The sequence below is a fragment of the Oryza brachyantha genome, chromosome 9 (assembly GCF_000231095.2).
Source record: "Oryza brachyantha chromosome 9, ObraRS2, whole genome shotgun sequence".
NCBI classification, from domain to species: Eukaryota; Viridiplantae; Streptophyta; class Magnoliopsida; order Poales; family Poaceae; genus Oryza; species Oryza brachyantha.
The window spans coordinates 7,359,378-7,374,177 of NC_023171.2; the positions used below are offsets into that span (position 1 = coordinate 7,359,378).

At 38.0% G+C, this 14,800-nt stretch overlaps 1 protein-coding gene across 3 annotated transcripts; it reads right to left on the minus strand.

The window, feature by feature from the left end:
* Window positions 1-2,612: 2,612 nt before the first annotated feature.
* On the minus strand, window positions 2,613-13,064 carry LOC102718948 (probable LRR receptor-like serine/threonine-protein kinase At1g51820). 3 transcript variants are annotated; one of them, XM_040527549.1, is made up of 13 exons: window positions 12,982-13,064; window positions 12,148-12,694; window positions 7,243-7,709; window positions 6,620-6,758; window positions 6,465-6,536; window positions 5,537-5,614; window positions 4,987-5,144; window positions 4,620-4,873; window positions 4,215-4,341; window positions 3,676-3,744; window positions 3,358-3,550; window positions 3,118-3,194; window positions 2,865-2,993 (listed from the first exon to the last, which is right to left on the minus strand). In XM_040527549.1, the coding sequence occupies exons 1-13, from the start codon at window positions 13,055-13,057 to the stop codon at window positions 2,962-2,964; spliced, it is 2,289 nt and encodes a 762-aa protein (XP_040383483.1). In that variant the 5' UTR covers window positions 13,058-13,064; the 3' UTR covers window positions 2,865-2,961. The 3 variants fall into 3 exon arrangements, with proteins under 3 accessions (XP_040383482.1, XP_006660562.2, XP_040383483.1); XM_040527548.1 differs by having other exon boundaries at window positions 2,613-3,194; window positions 4,620-4,843; XM_006660499.3 differs by having other exon boundaries at window positions 2,613-3,194.
* Between the last annotated feature and the right edge of the window lie 1,736 nt (window positions 13,065-14,800).

The following is a 14,800-nucleotide window of genomic DNA, read 5'->3' on the forward strand; positions in this document are numbered from 1 at the left end:
AAATATTGTATTTTTATATGCGGACATGAGAGATTTTAATTGGCAAACTGAGCGTAGCTGAGCTGGTTAATTAATCTTCATGTGTGGTGAAATATATTCACCCAGGTCTAAATATTCAAAACTGTATAGGTGTTTCCATCGTATTTTAAGGCTATCTATTACTATTCGAGTGGTAAACGAGTGTATATCAATAGCGAGATGTCTACGTTAACTTTGTCAAATTCTAGAGATATGCTCAGAAAGTTATTGGAGGTGTTTCATTCGACAGTACGGTTTAATTAATTTGGGGTTGAGGGACAGTCCTGTTTGGTATGTAATACATGGCTTGGTGATGTTCATCAAATCAAGCTTTGATCGAACTGGCTTGGTGATGTTCTCCGAACTTTTCATATATATACATGGGTTTGATATTCTTCTTCAAACAGCGCGCCCACACACATGTTGTTTTAATTTTCATTTATCTTTAGTATCCAACAAATGATTTTTTTTGTTTGGCCCTTATTCACCCCAATCTTTGGCTTTTGCTTATGTTTATAAGAAAAAAATTAAATTTCAATTTTCAATTTAGAGTTGATGTTGATTTTTTTTTCATTGTAGTTTATTTTCAAGCTTTGACTTTTAGATCGCTATAAACATGTATATTACTGTTTTGCTTTTTTTTTTAAAAAAAACGAAAGATGACCCCATGTTTATATATATAGTCGCTTCCTTGTTTTGAATTTTTTTCTCAAGAAGAGAAAAAAAAATAGGTATATATACGATATGATACAGAACAATTGTCTCACTTCTACAATCCTCATGCCTCGGATCCAATGACCAATATCTCTCACATCTAATCCAACACTTAGATTGGCTCTTGCTACTCTGTGTAGCCGAAATCATCCACCCGCAAACGCAGCCGCGCTTTCACTCTCCCGGGAAGAATAACCACCAATCACGCGCGAGTCCCCATAAACTCCTAGAACGAATTCTCTCCTCCCTGGCCGCGCCGCCGGAACCATGTCACCATCATCCCCGTCGATCGCCACCTTCGTCCGACATTCCACCTGCACCTTCCGACCGGCGTAACCCAGGAGATGTGTGTCACGCATGCCTCCAAGGGCCAGCGAAGCTAACGGCGGCCCGACCCAATTCGGTGGTGTCAAACTGGTGTTTCGGCTAGGTCCTAACAATTAATGGCGGTTGTGGTGGGCATTGCTAGCTGCGCACATGTTTTTTCTTACTAATTTCTGGATCTCGCTTACTTTCATGGGTGATCTGATGTGAAAGAATGAGCTTGAGATATGAAAGTTATCCTGGGTTAGTTCTCCTAAATAAACAGAACTGACTTTCTTCGTGTGCATTTGTATTTGATTGCTTGCTGAAATTTGTATTTGAGAAATGTTGCAGTCTATCCTCAAAGAACACCGAGTTATACATGCAAATAATGACGATGGTATTAATCACTCTTGCCTTTGTTAGACATGAAGCTAAAATACTTAGTACTTTCTGGTTTGTGTATAGTCTTTTTTTTTTGAAATTTACCATTCGATGTTTTCATCGAAATTTACCATTATATGGGGTTGGCAGGATTTATTTTTGGATATATCCTCAACGCATTTTTCGTTAATTAGATAGCTTCATCTTCAGCAACTATGATCATTTAAAGCATGGTTGTTAAGGCGTTTTGACGAGGTAGGCCTTAGTGGCGAAGAGGAGCTGGAGAAGGATGATGATGCCACTGATGGCCGGAGCTGCATGCATGGCTTGTCCTCTAGCGGTGACAGTGAGGAAGAGGGAGTTGGGTGGAGGTTGCTCACGCTGCTCGCGGCAGCTTTGGCTAACGCTGTCGATCTCTCCCTAGAGCATGGGGGAGAAAATGAAAAAAAAAAGAGGAAAAACAAAAGAACATAAAGAAAAGGAAAAGAAAGAAAAGGAACGGAAGAGACAAATAAGTGTTGTGGCTACCCAATTTTAGATTAAGATGATACACTTTAACAAGTTTCGTGATCTAAATATGCATTTTGAAAGAACAATGACGTAATGACACAACATGACAGCTTTAGAGACTGTTGATGTACTTTGCTCTATTTAAAATATGATTTTATCTTTTCGATGATATACATATATTATCTAATATGCCTTGCATGTTTTTTTTCAATCCACATTACCAAATATCACCGTAGCGTTAGCATGGATATATAACTGATTGCTATAAAGCATCAGTTCAGTTTCCTGCTGTCTATATATTTTCTAAAATGATACTTGTTTGGTACTATAGTACGCATGAAAAATATATTAAAATTGCAAGGGGCTGAAGATATTTGCTTCAGATAGGCAGTTATTGGCTGCCAAGTAATAAATATTGCAAAACAAAGAATAATTCTTTAATTATGACCAAAAAGAAAAACAGAGATGAGCGCTGACAACATTACAAAGAGTAGTGCAGCACAATTCATGTCAAAATAGGGCAGAGGAAAACAGAGGAAAATCTATAAAAATGATAATAATTGCTAACTTTTAAAACAAAGAGCTGCCATGCTGGTGTGTAAACTAAAGCTTAAAGAAATAATCCTATTATCGAAGCAGAAAAAATATTTGTGATAAATTATTTAAGCATTATTTGAGCAAATTAATTGGGCATCAGTCCCAGAAGAGGATGAAAGCTCATAAAAATTATTGGTTTGTCCACGCGTTCAAGAAAACTAATGTAATGCATTGCAAGCATGGACATATACAATACCAAAACATGTTGAATTACAAACTGTTTTAGAAAACCATCAACACGCTACGCCATGGCTATATGGTTCTTTTATCTTGCGAGTGGGCCAACTTTGGATGGAATATGATGCAGATCATCATGTGTTGAGCTTGCACTGACGTCCTTGTCCACATGAGCTTCTTCTAATGCCAAACACTCCTTCAGTTGTATAACCACGGTGGACATTGTTGGCCTTCGGGAAGCATCATATGTTGTGCACATCATTGCGGTATCAACCACCTTCCACATAGAGCTAACATCATAGGAATCTTTTAGCCGCTCGTCAGCAATTAAGCTGATGTTGCCAGAGGTAATATTGTTTTTGACGTGTTGTGTGATGTGAGTGTGGTCATCATCAGATAGTACCGGAGGCTCACCGGTGGCTACCTCCAAAAGAACAATACCGAAGCTATAAACATCACTGCTCTCTGTCAGCTTGCCGGTCAATTGGTACCTATAAGTCAGTGCTTTGGTTTAGTAAACCTAAGAATTATATCAAGTGATGAAGATAAAAAGGTAATCAAATATGTATGGACAAGGAGTAAATTAAGATATTTATGATATATATTAAATAAACCAAAAACATTTGGTATATATATATGGACAAGAAGGCATACTCAGGGTCCATATAACCCGGTGTTCCAGCTGCATTTTCCGTTGATATATGAGTTTGCGTGTCACTCATATAAGTTTTAGAAAGTCCAAAATCAGCAAGTTTAGCTTTTAGATTTTGACTCAAGAGGATATTATTGGTCTTAACATCTCTATGAATTATTGGAAGGTTGCAACCCTTGTGTAGATAATCCAAACCTGTACATATTATATCAGATTATACCAAGTTTTAGAGAGAGAAGAACGGCATGAGGTATAATAATACTACAGAGAAATATAGTATATGTCCTTGTGTTTATCTGTGTGTTTATGGTGTAGCATACCTTGTGCAGCTTCAAGCACAATTCTTAAACGCGTTGCCCAATTCAAGGTATCGCCAACACCAGTTTTACCTTCATACATAAACACTCACAATTAGAGTAGACCTCTAGTGGCAAATTTCACATCTCAATTTTGAGAAAATCCAGGTAAATTGTACAATTATCAATGTGGTTAGTACATTGTTACTTCTCATTTCAGCCATATTCGCAATTAATAAAGATATTGATAACCGCACAACAGTTTCTATTTAATTGCTTCATTAGTGTATGATTGAAATTATTGAGTGAATTATCTCCCAGGATTATCCACTTGATTATATGGATAAGTTAAAATTTTGATAAATAAACTTAACAAACAACTTAAAACAACTAGTCTAAATAATGCAATAGAATTTTTTTTTTTGAGAAAAACTTATTTTACAAAACATAGAACTAACAATCCGGTGAATAATTTGAAAAGAATAGGACTGAATCAAGATAGACACAGATAATTATGTTGTATCCAAACTTAAAACAGTCACATAATGTTTGCAATAACAAACCTCTTAGATGATCACAAAGATTGCCTCCAGACATGTACTCATAAACCAGTGCTAAATGATCTTTTTCCCAGCAATAACCAACCAAAGAAACTAGATTTCTGTGATGCACCTTTGTCAAATTCATAACCTGTGTATTGAGATACCAGACATGGGGTTAATCTCTCGATTTGAATGTAATCAATCTGTGATTGTGACCCGCTAATTACGTTTGCATTCACATGTATGGCATTTGATCCTGTCATGTTCTCTTTAACTCTATTTGAACAGATAGCATTTGTACATACACAGACACACAGTGCAAAGGTCAGAAATTTAAGTCTTCCCATTATTTGAAAAAATAAGCATGTATTGCGTCTAAAAATTTTGAAAGGCACCGTTAACTTGTCAGTGACTGAAATTTGATACCTCTGCTAAAAACTGATGAAGCCCTTGCTTGGAGTATTCAGAGCGTATCTTGACTGCAACCTCGCTAGTGTTTTCTAACCGACCGTAGTACACATTCCCAAATCCTCCACGCCCAATGAGCCGTTGGAAGTTATTAGTAACCTCCTGCAGCTCCTCGTATGTGAACCGGCGATTCTCAGTATCAAGGAGATGATTTTCTGTACTTGCTGAAGAATTCTTGAGATCTGATACTTGAGGAGGAACATATGCAGAAACTAATGTTGCATATTAAAACACACATATATATGTACCAGCTGTTAGATAACAGAAATACATTAACAATAAATATATTAATTCAATGGAGCATATAAGTTTAGAGCATACGCACAGTTGGGCTTTCTTTTCACTCTCCAGATCAGATATAAGAGACCAAGTACAGCCACTGCCAGCACAGGAGCCACTACTGAAGTAGCTATTATAGCATTTCTGTTTTTTGACCCGGATGGATTTATTGTTTTGTTGCATATATCTCCACCAGATCCGTAACTGTATTTATTTATATAAAACCATCATTGCTAGTTTGATATATATGGTGCAGAAAACAATAGGCAATCACGTTCCTATAAATCACATAAAAAGTAATATTCCATAATTTTTATGCTACTCCATCTGGTAATAAATATTTGATGCAATTGATTTTGGACATAATGTTTGACAACCATTTGTCTTATTAAAAATATATAAATATCATTTATTTTGTTGTGCCTTGCTTTTACTGATAGTCGTAGTATAAATATAACTTATATTATTTTACATATTTGCAATATTTTTAATAATAAAACGATTGGTTAAATGTCGTGATTAAATCAATTGTGTCAAATATTTATTACCAGAGGGGCTGGGGTGTTAATTAGAAAAAGTATACAAGAATAACATACCTCAATATGAACTGCCCTCCATTATTTTTACAGAGCGAATCTGGAATAGGCCCATTAAGTTGGTTTCCTGATAAATTTCTGCGGAATAAGACATGAAATTTACATTTCAAAAAAGTCCTTTCTTAATTTCAAAGAGAGGTTGAACTTGTTAAAGGAAAAGTTTTTGGGCCATTTAAATATCATAGGACAAATCATCGAAAATTCAGTTCATACGGAACGGCTTAAATAATTGTATTAGCAGTTATTTTAACTTCGACGTACAATAACAAAATAATCAGCGATAATCAACTCAGTTACAGTAATCTGAAATATCAAATAAAAGGGATATAATGAACAGAGGTGGATCCTTGAGGGGTTCAATCCTTGAGGTGGATCCTATGTTCGGATCGCCGGTTACTACAGATATACTACGAATCTTATTGTATTTACTCAAAGGTTTTATTGGACAACCGGAACTAAAATCTAGGACTGAGATAAGCACAAAGTCAGTTGGCCCAAATGCTGCACATACAAGCCGACACTATGCCTAGCTGGCTACAACGCCTCGGTTTTTGGATGGAAAATAATCGATGAAACAATTAGTATTGTAAATAGCATCAAAATATTTATATTTTGGTACAAGATTTAAATCATATAAGCACTTTAGCTATTTCTAGGATTCAAATTTATTTTACAATCCAACTACTACTTCTTCACATACCTTTTATTCTCAACCAATTATAGTCTTCTCTTTTTTAGTTTTTTTTATCTATTCTCTTATGTTATCCAATCAATCATTTCTCATCTCAGTCTAAAATTATCTATTTTATTACCTTAACCAATCAATCATTTCTGATCTCAGTCCTAATTCCTTCTAGAAAAGATGAGCGGCTATATTTTAAGACAGAAAGAGTAATAGAAAAATAGAGACAATTTCAGATACACTTACAGAGACTCGAGTGCTGTGAGCAAAGCGAAGTTGCTAGATACCACCCCATTCAAGTTACTGTTGGACATATCGCTGCATAAAAATTTTCAAGTATTATAACATTAGGCAGTAGCCATAGTATTACATGCAAGATCTAGCGCCGAAGGGATACTCACATAGATATTATCCTTTGAACATTGTCACTTGTATTCCTGCATTTTACACCTTCCCATGCATATTGGTTTGGGAAACATGGATCACCCATCCAGTTCTTCTTTACCCCGTACTCGTGTTTGATAGCCATGATGGCATCAACTAGCATAAGACAGGAAACCAAAATAAAATTTCTCAGAAAGTAATTAAGAAGGAGTCCTATAGCAGTACGTGATCCTATCATGTTCAATCAATCCAACGAAATTTTTATGTACTTGTATAGCATTTTAACTCTGGACTCCGGAAATTTTGTGTTATAATGCCATGCTACATTGTCACGGTAGGCAAACATACATGAGTTCTAAAATTGAGTGGAATGTGTGTGTTTTGCTTCGTATTTTACCTATTTGTCTAAGAGTTTTTTTTTTGGAATTCTCGTTTATCCAGTTCGGTTATGAGGTGTAAAGATGACACACTCATCCTGATCTTTTTATAAAGAATAAGTCACCGTCTCTACATGTATAATATATACGAAAAACAATATAGGGTTGGTACGAACTGACGTATAATTAATGAGTGGTAGCCGCATATACGCATTACATAGCTTGTGTATATATGTATTTGAAGAGAGAGACAGAAAGCTTACAGTCTTTGGAGAAAGTAACGGGAGTGTCATGGACGATGGGAGTGTAGATCTCAAATGCATTGAGCATCGGGGGCAGCGCAGATCTGGCGGTGGCCGCAAGTGTGATGTTCACAACTCCATTGGCGGCATTGTACCAATCGGTGTTGTAGAGTACATTACCAGACAGGTACAGTGGGGTGAATCGGGTCGGACTGTCGCTGTTGAAGTAGACGTCGAATTCCCGGAGCTGGCTGTCCTGGAAATCGGCGAAGTGGAGGAACGCCATGAACTGACGGAGCATTCGTTGGTCTCCGCCCCAGATGACGCTGAGAGTGGTGCCATTGCCGGCCACAGTGACGGCCTTCTGAAGAATCGCCGAGGAAACCTGGAAGCTGTCCTCCGTGATGGCCAACGTGGTGGAAAGGTTCGCCCACGTTGCTTCACTGGGCATTGCCCACCAGTACCGATCATATTGATCGGCTGGAAAACTATACGGAATGAAAAAAGGTTACACAATGCATAATGGAAAACTAATCGTCAACTAGCAAAAATCAGAGAAGAATAATTTACGGATAAATAGGAAAACACCTCCAAATAATAACAGATAATAGGCATTACCTACTCAACTTTCAACAAAATATGTCCTCCAAAATATTTTAAATACTAGCTAAATAACCATGCTCTGCTACGAAGAAATATGAATCATGCATATGCATGTTAATATTGTTTGGAACTTGTTCTTTAGATATGAAAAATGAATAAAATATATAGAACTATTTTCAAATATTCCATACATAAAGAAGTAGGCAACATATAATATATTTAATGGATGGTATATTTACTGTCACCGTTATTGTATTATTTTAGAATAGAGAAAATTTTGCTATATGACACTCTGACTTTGCGAAATTAGCTGAGAGACATCATAATAGTGAAGTTTTAGGAAAATACACTACCAAAAGTTAAAAGTTAGTTGTAGGACACCGTCTCTTTTTTATGTATCCGTGATGACGTCGGGAAAGAGAAGAAAAAATTTGACATGAATGCACCTAAATGCCCTTGCCCATTCAGTCAAAGTTATTTCTTATGTTTATTTGTCAAAATATTCAATTTATCCATAAAATCAAAGTAGCTAATTCACTACAATATTTTAAATCAAATAGGTCTTTGATATACTAGCTAATATTCTGCTACCATTAGTCACTATCTTTAGTTATGAGGAATAATTTTGCCACATTTGGAAATCAATAAGTTTTCTACCCAACATGTATTGATTTTAGATCGTGTCTACTAGAAAAGAAATACGTGTCATCACATCCTAACATAAACTACTCCGGTGATCCAAGTTCTTAAGTGAATTAGACAAGGGTATTTTCAGCTATTCACATCAAAACTATCATTCTCTCTCCTCACGTTAGCTTGGTTACACTAAAAAGAGAGGCGGTGTCCTATAACTAATTTTAAACTTTCAACAGTGTCTTCCTCCAAAATTTCACTATTGCAGTGTTCTCTGGCTAATTTCACAAACTCACAATATCCTATACAAAATTTCCCTTAGAACAGTATGGAAATAGAAGTACAGTGTAACTATACCGTTAATTTCAGTATAACTGTAATATAGTCCCTCCGTTCCACAATGTCTGCATTTTGGAGCACTGTTATCAGAAAACAACTTGAGAATTAAATGACCTCAGTACCCCTTATTAAGCTGATGATATCCTTAGTAGGGTTTGTGCTGAGAGCATATTTTTTACAGACAAAGGCCATGTTTAATTCTCAAAAATTTTTGAGAGAAATGCCACGTCAACGTGTACGATCACATATTTAAAGTATTAAACGTAGTATAATTACAAAATAAATTTCAGATTCCACCTGAAAACCACGAGAAGGATCTTTTGAGTCTAATTAATTTGTCTTTAGCACGTGTTGGTTACTGTAGCACTTATAGCTAATCATGTACTAATTAGGCTCAAAAAATTCGTCTCACAATTTCCTCCATAACTATATAATTAATTTTAATATTCATATATATTTAATATTTCATTTAGATATATAAGGATTCTACGTTAGATATCTAAGGATTCGAGGTAGGAAATGTTTCTGGGAACTAACTGCGCAGAGCATCCACCAGGCACCAAGAAGCACACATGCAACTAGTAGCAGTAGTACCAGTACTACTCCAGTCTCCAGCACTCCACCAGGCAAATAAAAAACAAACATCGTTCACCTTCCTACGGCGTGCTAGTAGTAGTCCCATTGTATTGTAAGGTTATACTCTTTGTGAGGTCCAAATGCAGATATTGAGGTACGGAGGGAGTAATTTATATATAAGTTTGCCATCACCCAAGTACATTGCTCCCGTACATCATATTTCATCTTACCTAAACCCTAAACCTTGTGAGGTTGGAAGCTCGTGGGCCGATGGGCATTCTCATCGTTTTCAATGATTTAACTCCCTAATTGCACCAAAGATAATAAAATAATGACTATGATATCCTCTGACAAATTACCAGTTTTAGGTCCCCTTTGATTCAAAGGAATTTTCTAGGAATTTTAGAGGATTCTATTACTATAGTAAATTTTCCTAGAAAGCATTTTGAATCAAAGTAATAAATCCTATGAAATTTCTATGGAATACATCTTCCTATACAAGTTTTAGAGAAAATTTAAAAAGAGGTTGAACCTCGTGGAAAAATCCTTTGAGTCTATATCTCTCCTTAAATTCCTGTGTTTTTCCTGTGGTCCAATCAAACGGTCATTTCTACGTTTTTCCTGTGTTTTGCAATACTCTGTTTTACACCTACATTTCTGTCAGAATCCTATGTTTTTTCTACTTCTCCGTTTTTTCATTTCTGTGATTCAAAGGGACCCTTAGGAGTTGTCCACCAGCTATAGTGTGTTTTGGTGATGCAAACCAGAAAATTTGTCACAAAATTTAGTGGTTTGAAAAGCATGTTCATGGGAAATTAATATGACCTAAACTTTAGTTTTAAGAAGAATTTTCCATTTGGATTATTAAATCGGACAGCTTCGTTAAAATAGCCACGGAACAATGTCCGGTGCCACTTCTTTCAAATGTCCTTTTCGATTTTCTTTATTCATTAAAAATTGTTGTCAACTGGTCACTGAAAAAAGGGACTAAATTGTCCCCGGGTGCGTGCGTCGTCCTCCCGAAGCTCTGCCTCTCTCCTGTACGTTCATGGCGCCGCCGGCAGCCACCTCTTCGGCCGGGTGCGTTGCCGTGGCTGCCCCTCCGCCCTCCCGAGCAGCGCCGTGTCCGCGAAGTGGGTTGCCGCCTCCAGCTCGTCGTGCGCGAACCGCTCGATGGCGGTGGCCGTCGCCGCCTCCTCCCCCTCCCCACCTTCCCCCTAGTGGCCGCAGGCGGTGCGTGCTGCCTGCCGACCCACGACCAGCAGCGGCGAGATGGCGGAGATGGACCAGCACGCAGTAGCGGCGAGAGCGCCTCGCCCCGAGAGAAGAGCATGGCCGGAGAGGCCGACGTTGGCGAGGGAGCCGGCGCCGGCACGAGGACGGCAAAGCAGCTCTCGAGGCGCCGTTGGCCTGCAGCTCCGGCGACAGCTCCTCCTTCCATCCGGACAGGCACCTCGCAGAGCTCCTCGCAGCTGCTCCGGCGGAGACGGCGGCGTGGGGCGGCGGAGAGGAATATGCCATTTTGTGCCGCCGACCGGGGAGGTGGCTGCCGGCGGCACCGCCGGCCATGGACGCACGAGAAAGAGAGGCAGAGGGTCGACGGCTTTGGGAGGACGACGCATGCACTGGGCCGGGGGCAATTTAGTCACTTTTTTCATTAACCAGTTGACAACAATTTTTAATGAATAAAGAAAAAGGAAAATGTCATTTGCAATAAGTGACACCGGATGCAAGGTCATTTTAAATAAGCGCATGGTTCCGTGGCTATTTTAACGAAGAGCTGTTCGGTTTTATGGCTAAAATGACAAATTTCTCCCATTCGGAACAGTGCCACAGCTTTTGAACATTTCAACAACATAGCAGAGAAGCCATGTGCACCGGCTTTTTAGATAATTAATTAAGAACAAGACAGAGGAGATAAAAATTAGTAAGTTCGCACTCCTGCTTGGTATACAACACAAGCCGTTTGTAGTTATTTTTTGTTGATGAAAGAAATTGGTCTTGCCAAAAACTTTTGGCAACGTTTCCCCATTTGTTTTGTTGTCGAATTTTTTAATCTAAATTATCGGATCTTAAATTTGTATAGCTATAAATGTGTGACCAAGTATTTTGGCAACGCCAAGCTTTTTGGCTCCAGTTCAAATGGATGCTAAAATTATTGGTATTACGTATAAATGGTCAAACTACCTATTCATATCGAATAAAAAAAATCAGAGCCAGTAACTGGTAGCAGCGTGGTTGGACATAGAGATCGGTCGATTAGGGCCAGGCTAGAGGGGCAGTCTCGTCTTTTCGTTTAGGCTTATAAGCTTAAATTTACATTTTTTACTTTACATTTGAATTGGATTTTTGGGTTTTGCATCATAGTTATTTTTAACGATAGCTTTTACACAAAGAGCACATACATAAAAGTTTTATTAAAAAATTATTTTTATTTGTGAATATACCATTTGTCTTCTTTCCCTCGGTATGCCTAACTATCACCCCCACGGGTTATAATCTATTTTCAAAAAGAAAAAAAAGTAACTTTTTAATTTTTAGATATAATGTTTGACTCTTCGTCTTATTAAAAAAATTATGATTAATAATTTTATTTTTATCAGATAATAAAATATGAATAGTACTTTATGTGTGACTAAATTTTTTAATTTTTTTAAAAAAAATTTAAATAAGACGGTTGGTCAACGCTCGACCCAAAATAAACTGTTCTATGAGGGCGGAGGGAGTACCTTGTAACACTCAAAATAAACCGTTCTATGGAGACGGAGGGAGTACCTTGTAACTCGACTGGTTGTTGGCCCCATGCTACGCCGAGCAGACATGCGCATGGACTGGTTGGCCATGACCGGTGGATAGAAGTCGCTCCCGAGCGGCCTGAGCTCCACCGAGGACACGAAGGGCGTGCCCTGGCCGGTGTTGACGAGGCACACCGGCGCCCAGCTCGCCCACGCCACGAACACCGCCTCGTACACCTGGTCGCCGTCGGCCCTCACGGTGTCCCAGTAGTTGGCCCCGAGGTGCAGGTCGAACTGCAGCGTCGACGAGCTGTTCGTGCCGTCGTAGTTGCCGTAGAAGGACACCACCCGGACCAGGTATTTGGTCCCGGCGATGGTGGGCAGCGAGTAGCAGTTCCGTAGAAGGCCGGGTGGGAAGCTCCTCACGGTGAGGTCAGTGCGTACGCGATCGGTCTCCTGCCCGGCGGCCACCCTGTGGTTCTCCCCGGCGTCGACGTACGGGCCGTCGGAGACGTAGGAGAGGCCATTATCGTTGTCCTTGTAGCCGCTGTAGTTGCGCTCTAAACCGCAGTCGATGCTCAGGAATCCTGCGTTAGTGAAACATATGAACGTCCATCCACGTATCAACAGAGATTAAAAATTAAACTTAAACGCAATCGAGGAGCACATCCACCACTATACCTCGACGCGCGTTAACAAAATAGTTCACGATATCATGAACCCGTTAATTCAGTACATCATCATCGTCATGCAGACATGCATGTGATCATGTTTATATGTTATATAACAGATATTTAATTACAAACAGTGAAACACGCTATCTCGATTAATGCAATCAAAACGCAAGAAAACTAATTAAGTCTGTCTCGCAAACCTGTCTGGCCGACGGCATGAGTCGCGGTCGATAACGCGAATGCCGCGAAGAAAACCAATAATGCCATTGCTTGCATACGGCGGCGTCCCTTGATGATCATAGCCAGATACAATGGCTCCTCGTATATGTATAGATGGATCTGTATATTAATAATCTTAGTTTCATTTTTCTGTGGTGAGCAAATGCCAGGCTTCGTGGACTTGACTGACTTCTGTTCATCTCCTTTTGGATTTTTTTTAATGGTTTTGCATTGTCCTCTCTTCAATCAGTCAATCATATGTACGCGCAAAATTAAAGAAAAAAATACTAAAACGCAGCTGTTTAACGTGAATCTTGGAAACATCAGGTCATCAGCTTGCCGTGTCCTAGTTGAGGACCGTGTCGCCTTGTCCTCGAGCCACCATGGTTTGCAATATCTCGGTCCGAATTCCTCCTGCCTCTGCAGATCCTGTCGTGTCAGCTTCGGCGAACAACTTGGCCAACTGTCCAGCCCCAGACAAACTGCACCATCCATCACCAAAGACTTGACTCAGAGCAAATACTTATTCCGTTTTTTATTTGATATTACCTCTATCTCATAATAACTTTATTTTTCGTTTTTCTGAGTCTCACGTTTGATCATCCGTCTTTTTAAACTTTGTAAAAGACTTTAAAAAATTAGTCACGCATAAAATATTATTCATATTTTATCATCTAGTAACAATAAAAATATTAATCGTAAAAAAATTTCAAATAAGACGAAGAGTCAAAATATTGTACTGAAAAATAAAGTTATTATGGGATAGAGGTAATACCGTTTATTTTTAGCTTTCTCTTATTTAAAAAATTAATATAATTATTACTTATTTTTTATAATTTTATTTATTATAATAAGAACCTTAAGTATGACTTATAATTTTATATTTGGTTAAAAGTTTTGAATAATATGAATATTCAAACAATCATCAAACAAAAAAGACGTCAAATAAAAAAAGAACGGAGAAAACATAATAGAATACTATAAGCTAAATAAAGGCCTATTGGAATGAGAGAGAAAATAAAAAATAAGAAGTGTTAGTTCAATAGTATAGCTAATTAATAGCTTCAACCTATTTATAGGCAATTCATACAATAGTTACCTATAAAATATATACGACTATCTATTAATATCTGGACTTACCTATCATACACACGTTGCGTCTTAGAGTCCATGATGTAGCTGGTAATCTATAGCTCATTGTTCTTCTCTCTTCTCTTATTTTTTTAAAATATATTTATAGTTGACTTATAGCATGCTATTGTTCCTGCTCTTAGTTCTTGATATCATTGCTCACTACTTTAACTTGTTACACCCCCATTAAAAGATTAATCCATTGTCAGGATTAATGACTCAACCCATTGTCTGAATTAATCCGCTAGAGTGGCGTTGTGGCTAACGTGAGGGCCCAAAACAGATGGGCTTGAACGGGATGGCGGGTGAGTAGGCCCAAAATTTAGATGGGTCGAACGGGTTCGTTGCTGACGTGCCGGTCCTACCTAATTGGGCCACTGCCGCTCAGAATTAGGCCTAGTCATTGTGTAATATCCGTACCTTTATTTACTCCGTTTTATATTATAAGTTTATAATCTCTTCAATTTTATCTAAAGTTTTGTATAAAAATACACTAATATTTGCAATACTAAATTAGTTTTATCAAATTTATTGTCGAATATATTTTGATAGTATATTTACTTTGGGCTGAAAATATCGTTATGTTTTTTTTATACACTTAAGTTAAATGTAAATATGATTGACTTAAGATAAAGGCAACATATGCAAATTTCTCCATATCGGCTTCGT

What these genes read in the sequence shown, in the direction of transcription:
- LOC102718948 (XM_006660499.3), bottom strand. Translation starts at nt 13,057, where the DNA reads ATGCAAGCAATGGCATTATTGGTTTTCTTCGCGGCATTCGCGTTATCG. An exon ending in TTCATCAGTTTTTAGCAGAG is followed by an intron (nt 4,342 to 4,619) that starts GTATCAAATTTC and finishes CTCAATACACAG; the next exon opens with GTTATGAATTTGACAAAGGT. An exon ending in CCGGGTTATATGGACCCTGA is followed by an intron (nt 3,195 to 3,357) that starts GTATGCCTTCTT and finishes ACTGACTTATAG; the next exon opens with GTACCAATTGACCGGCAAGC.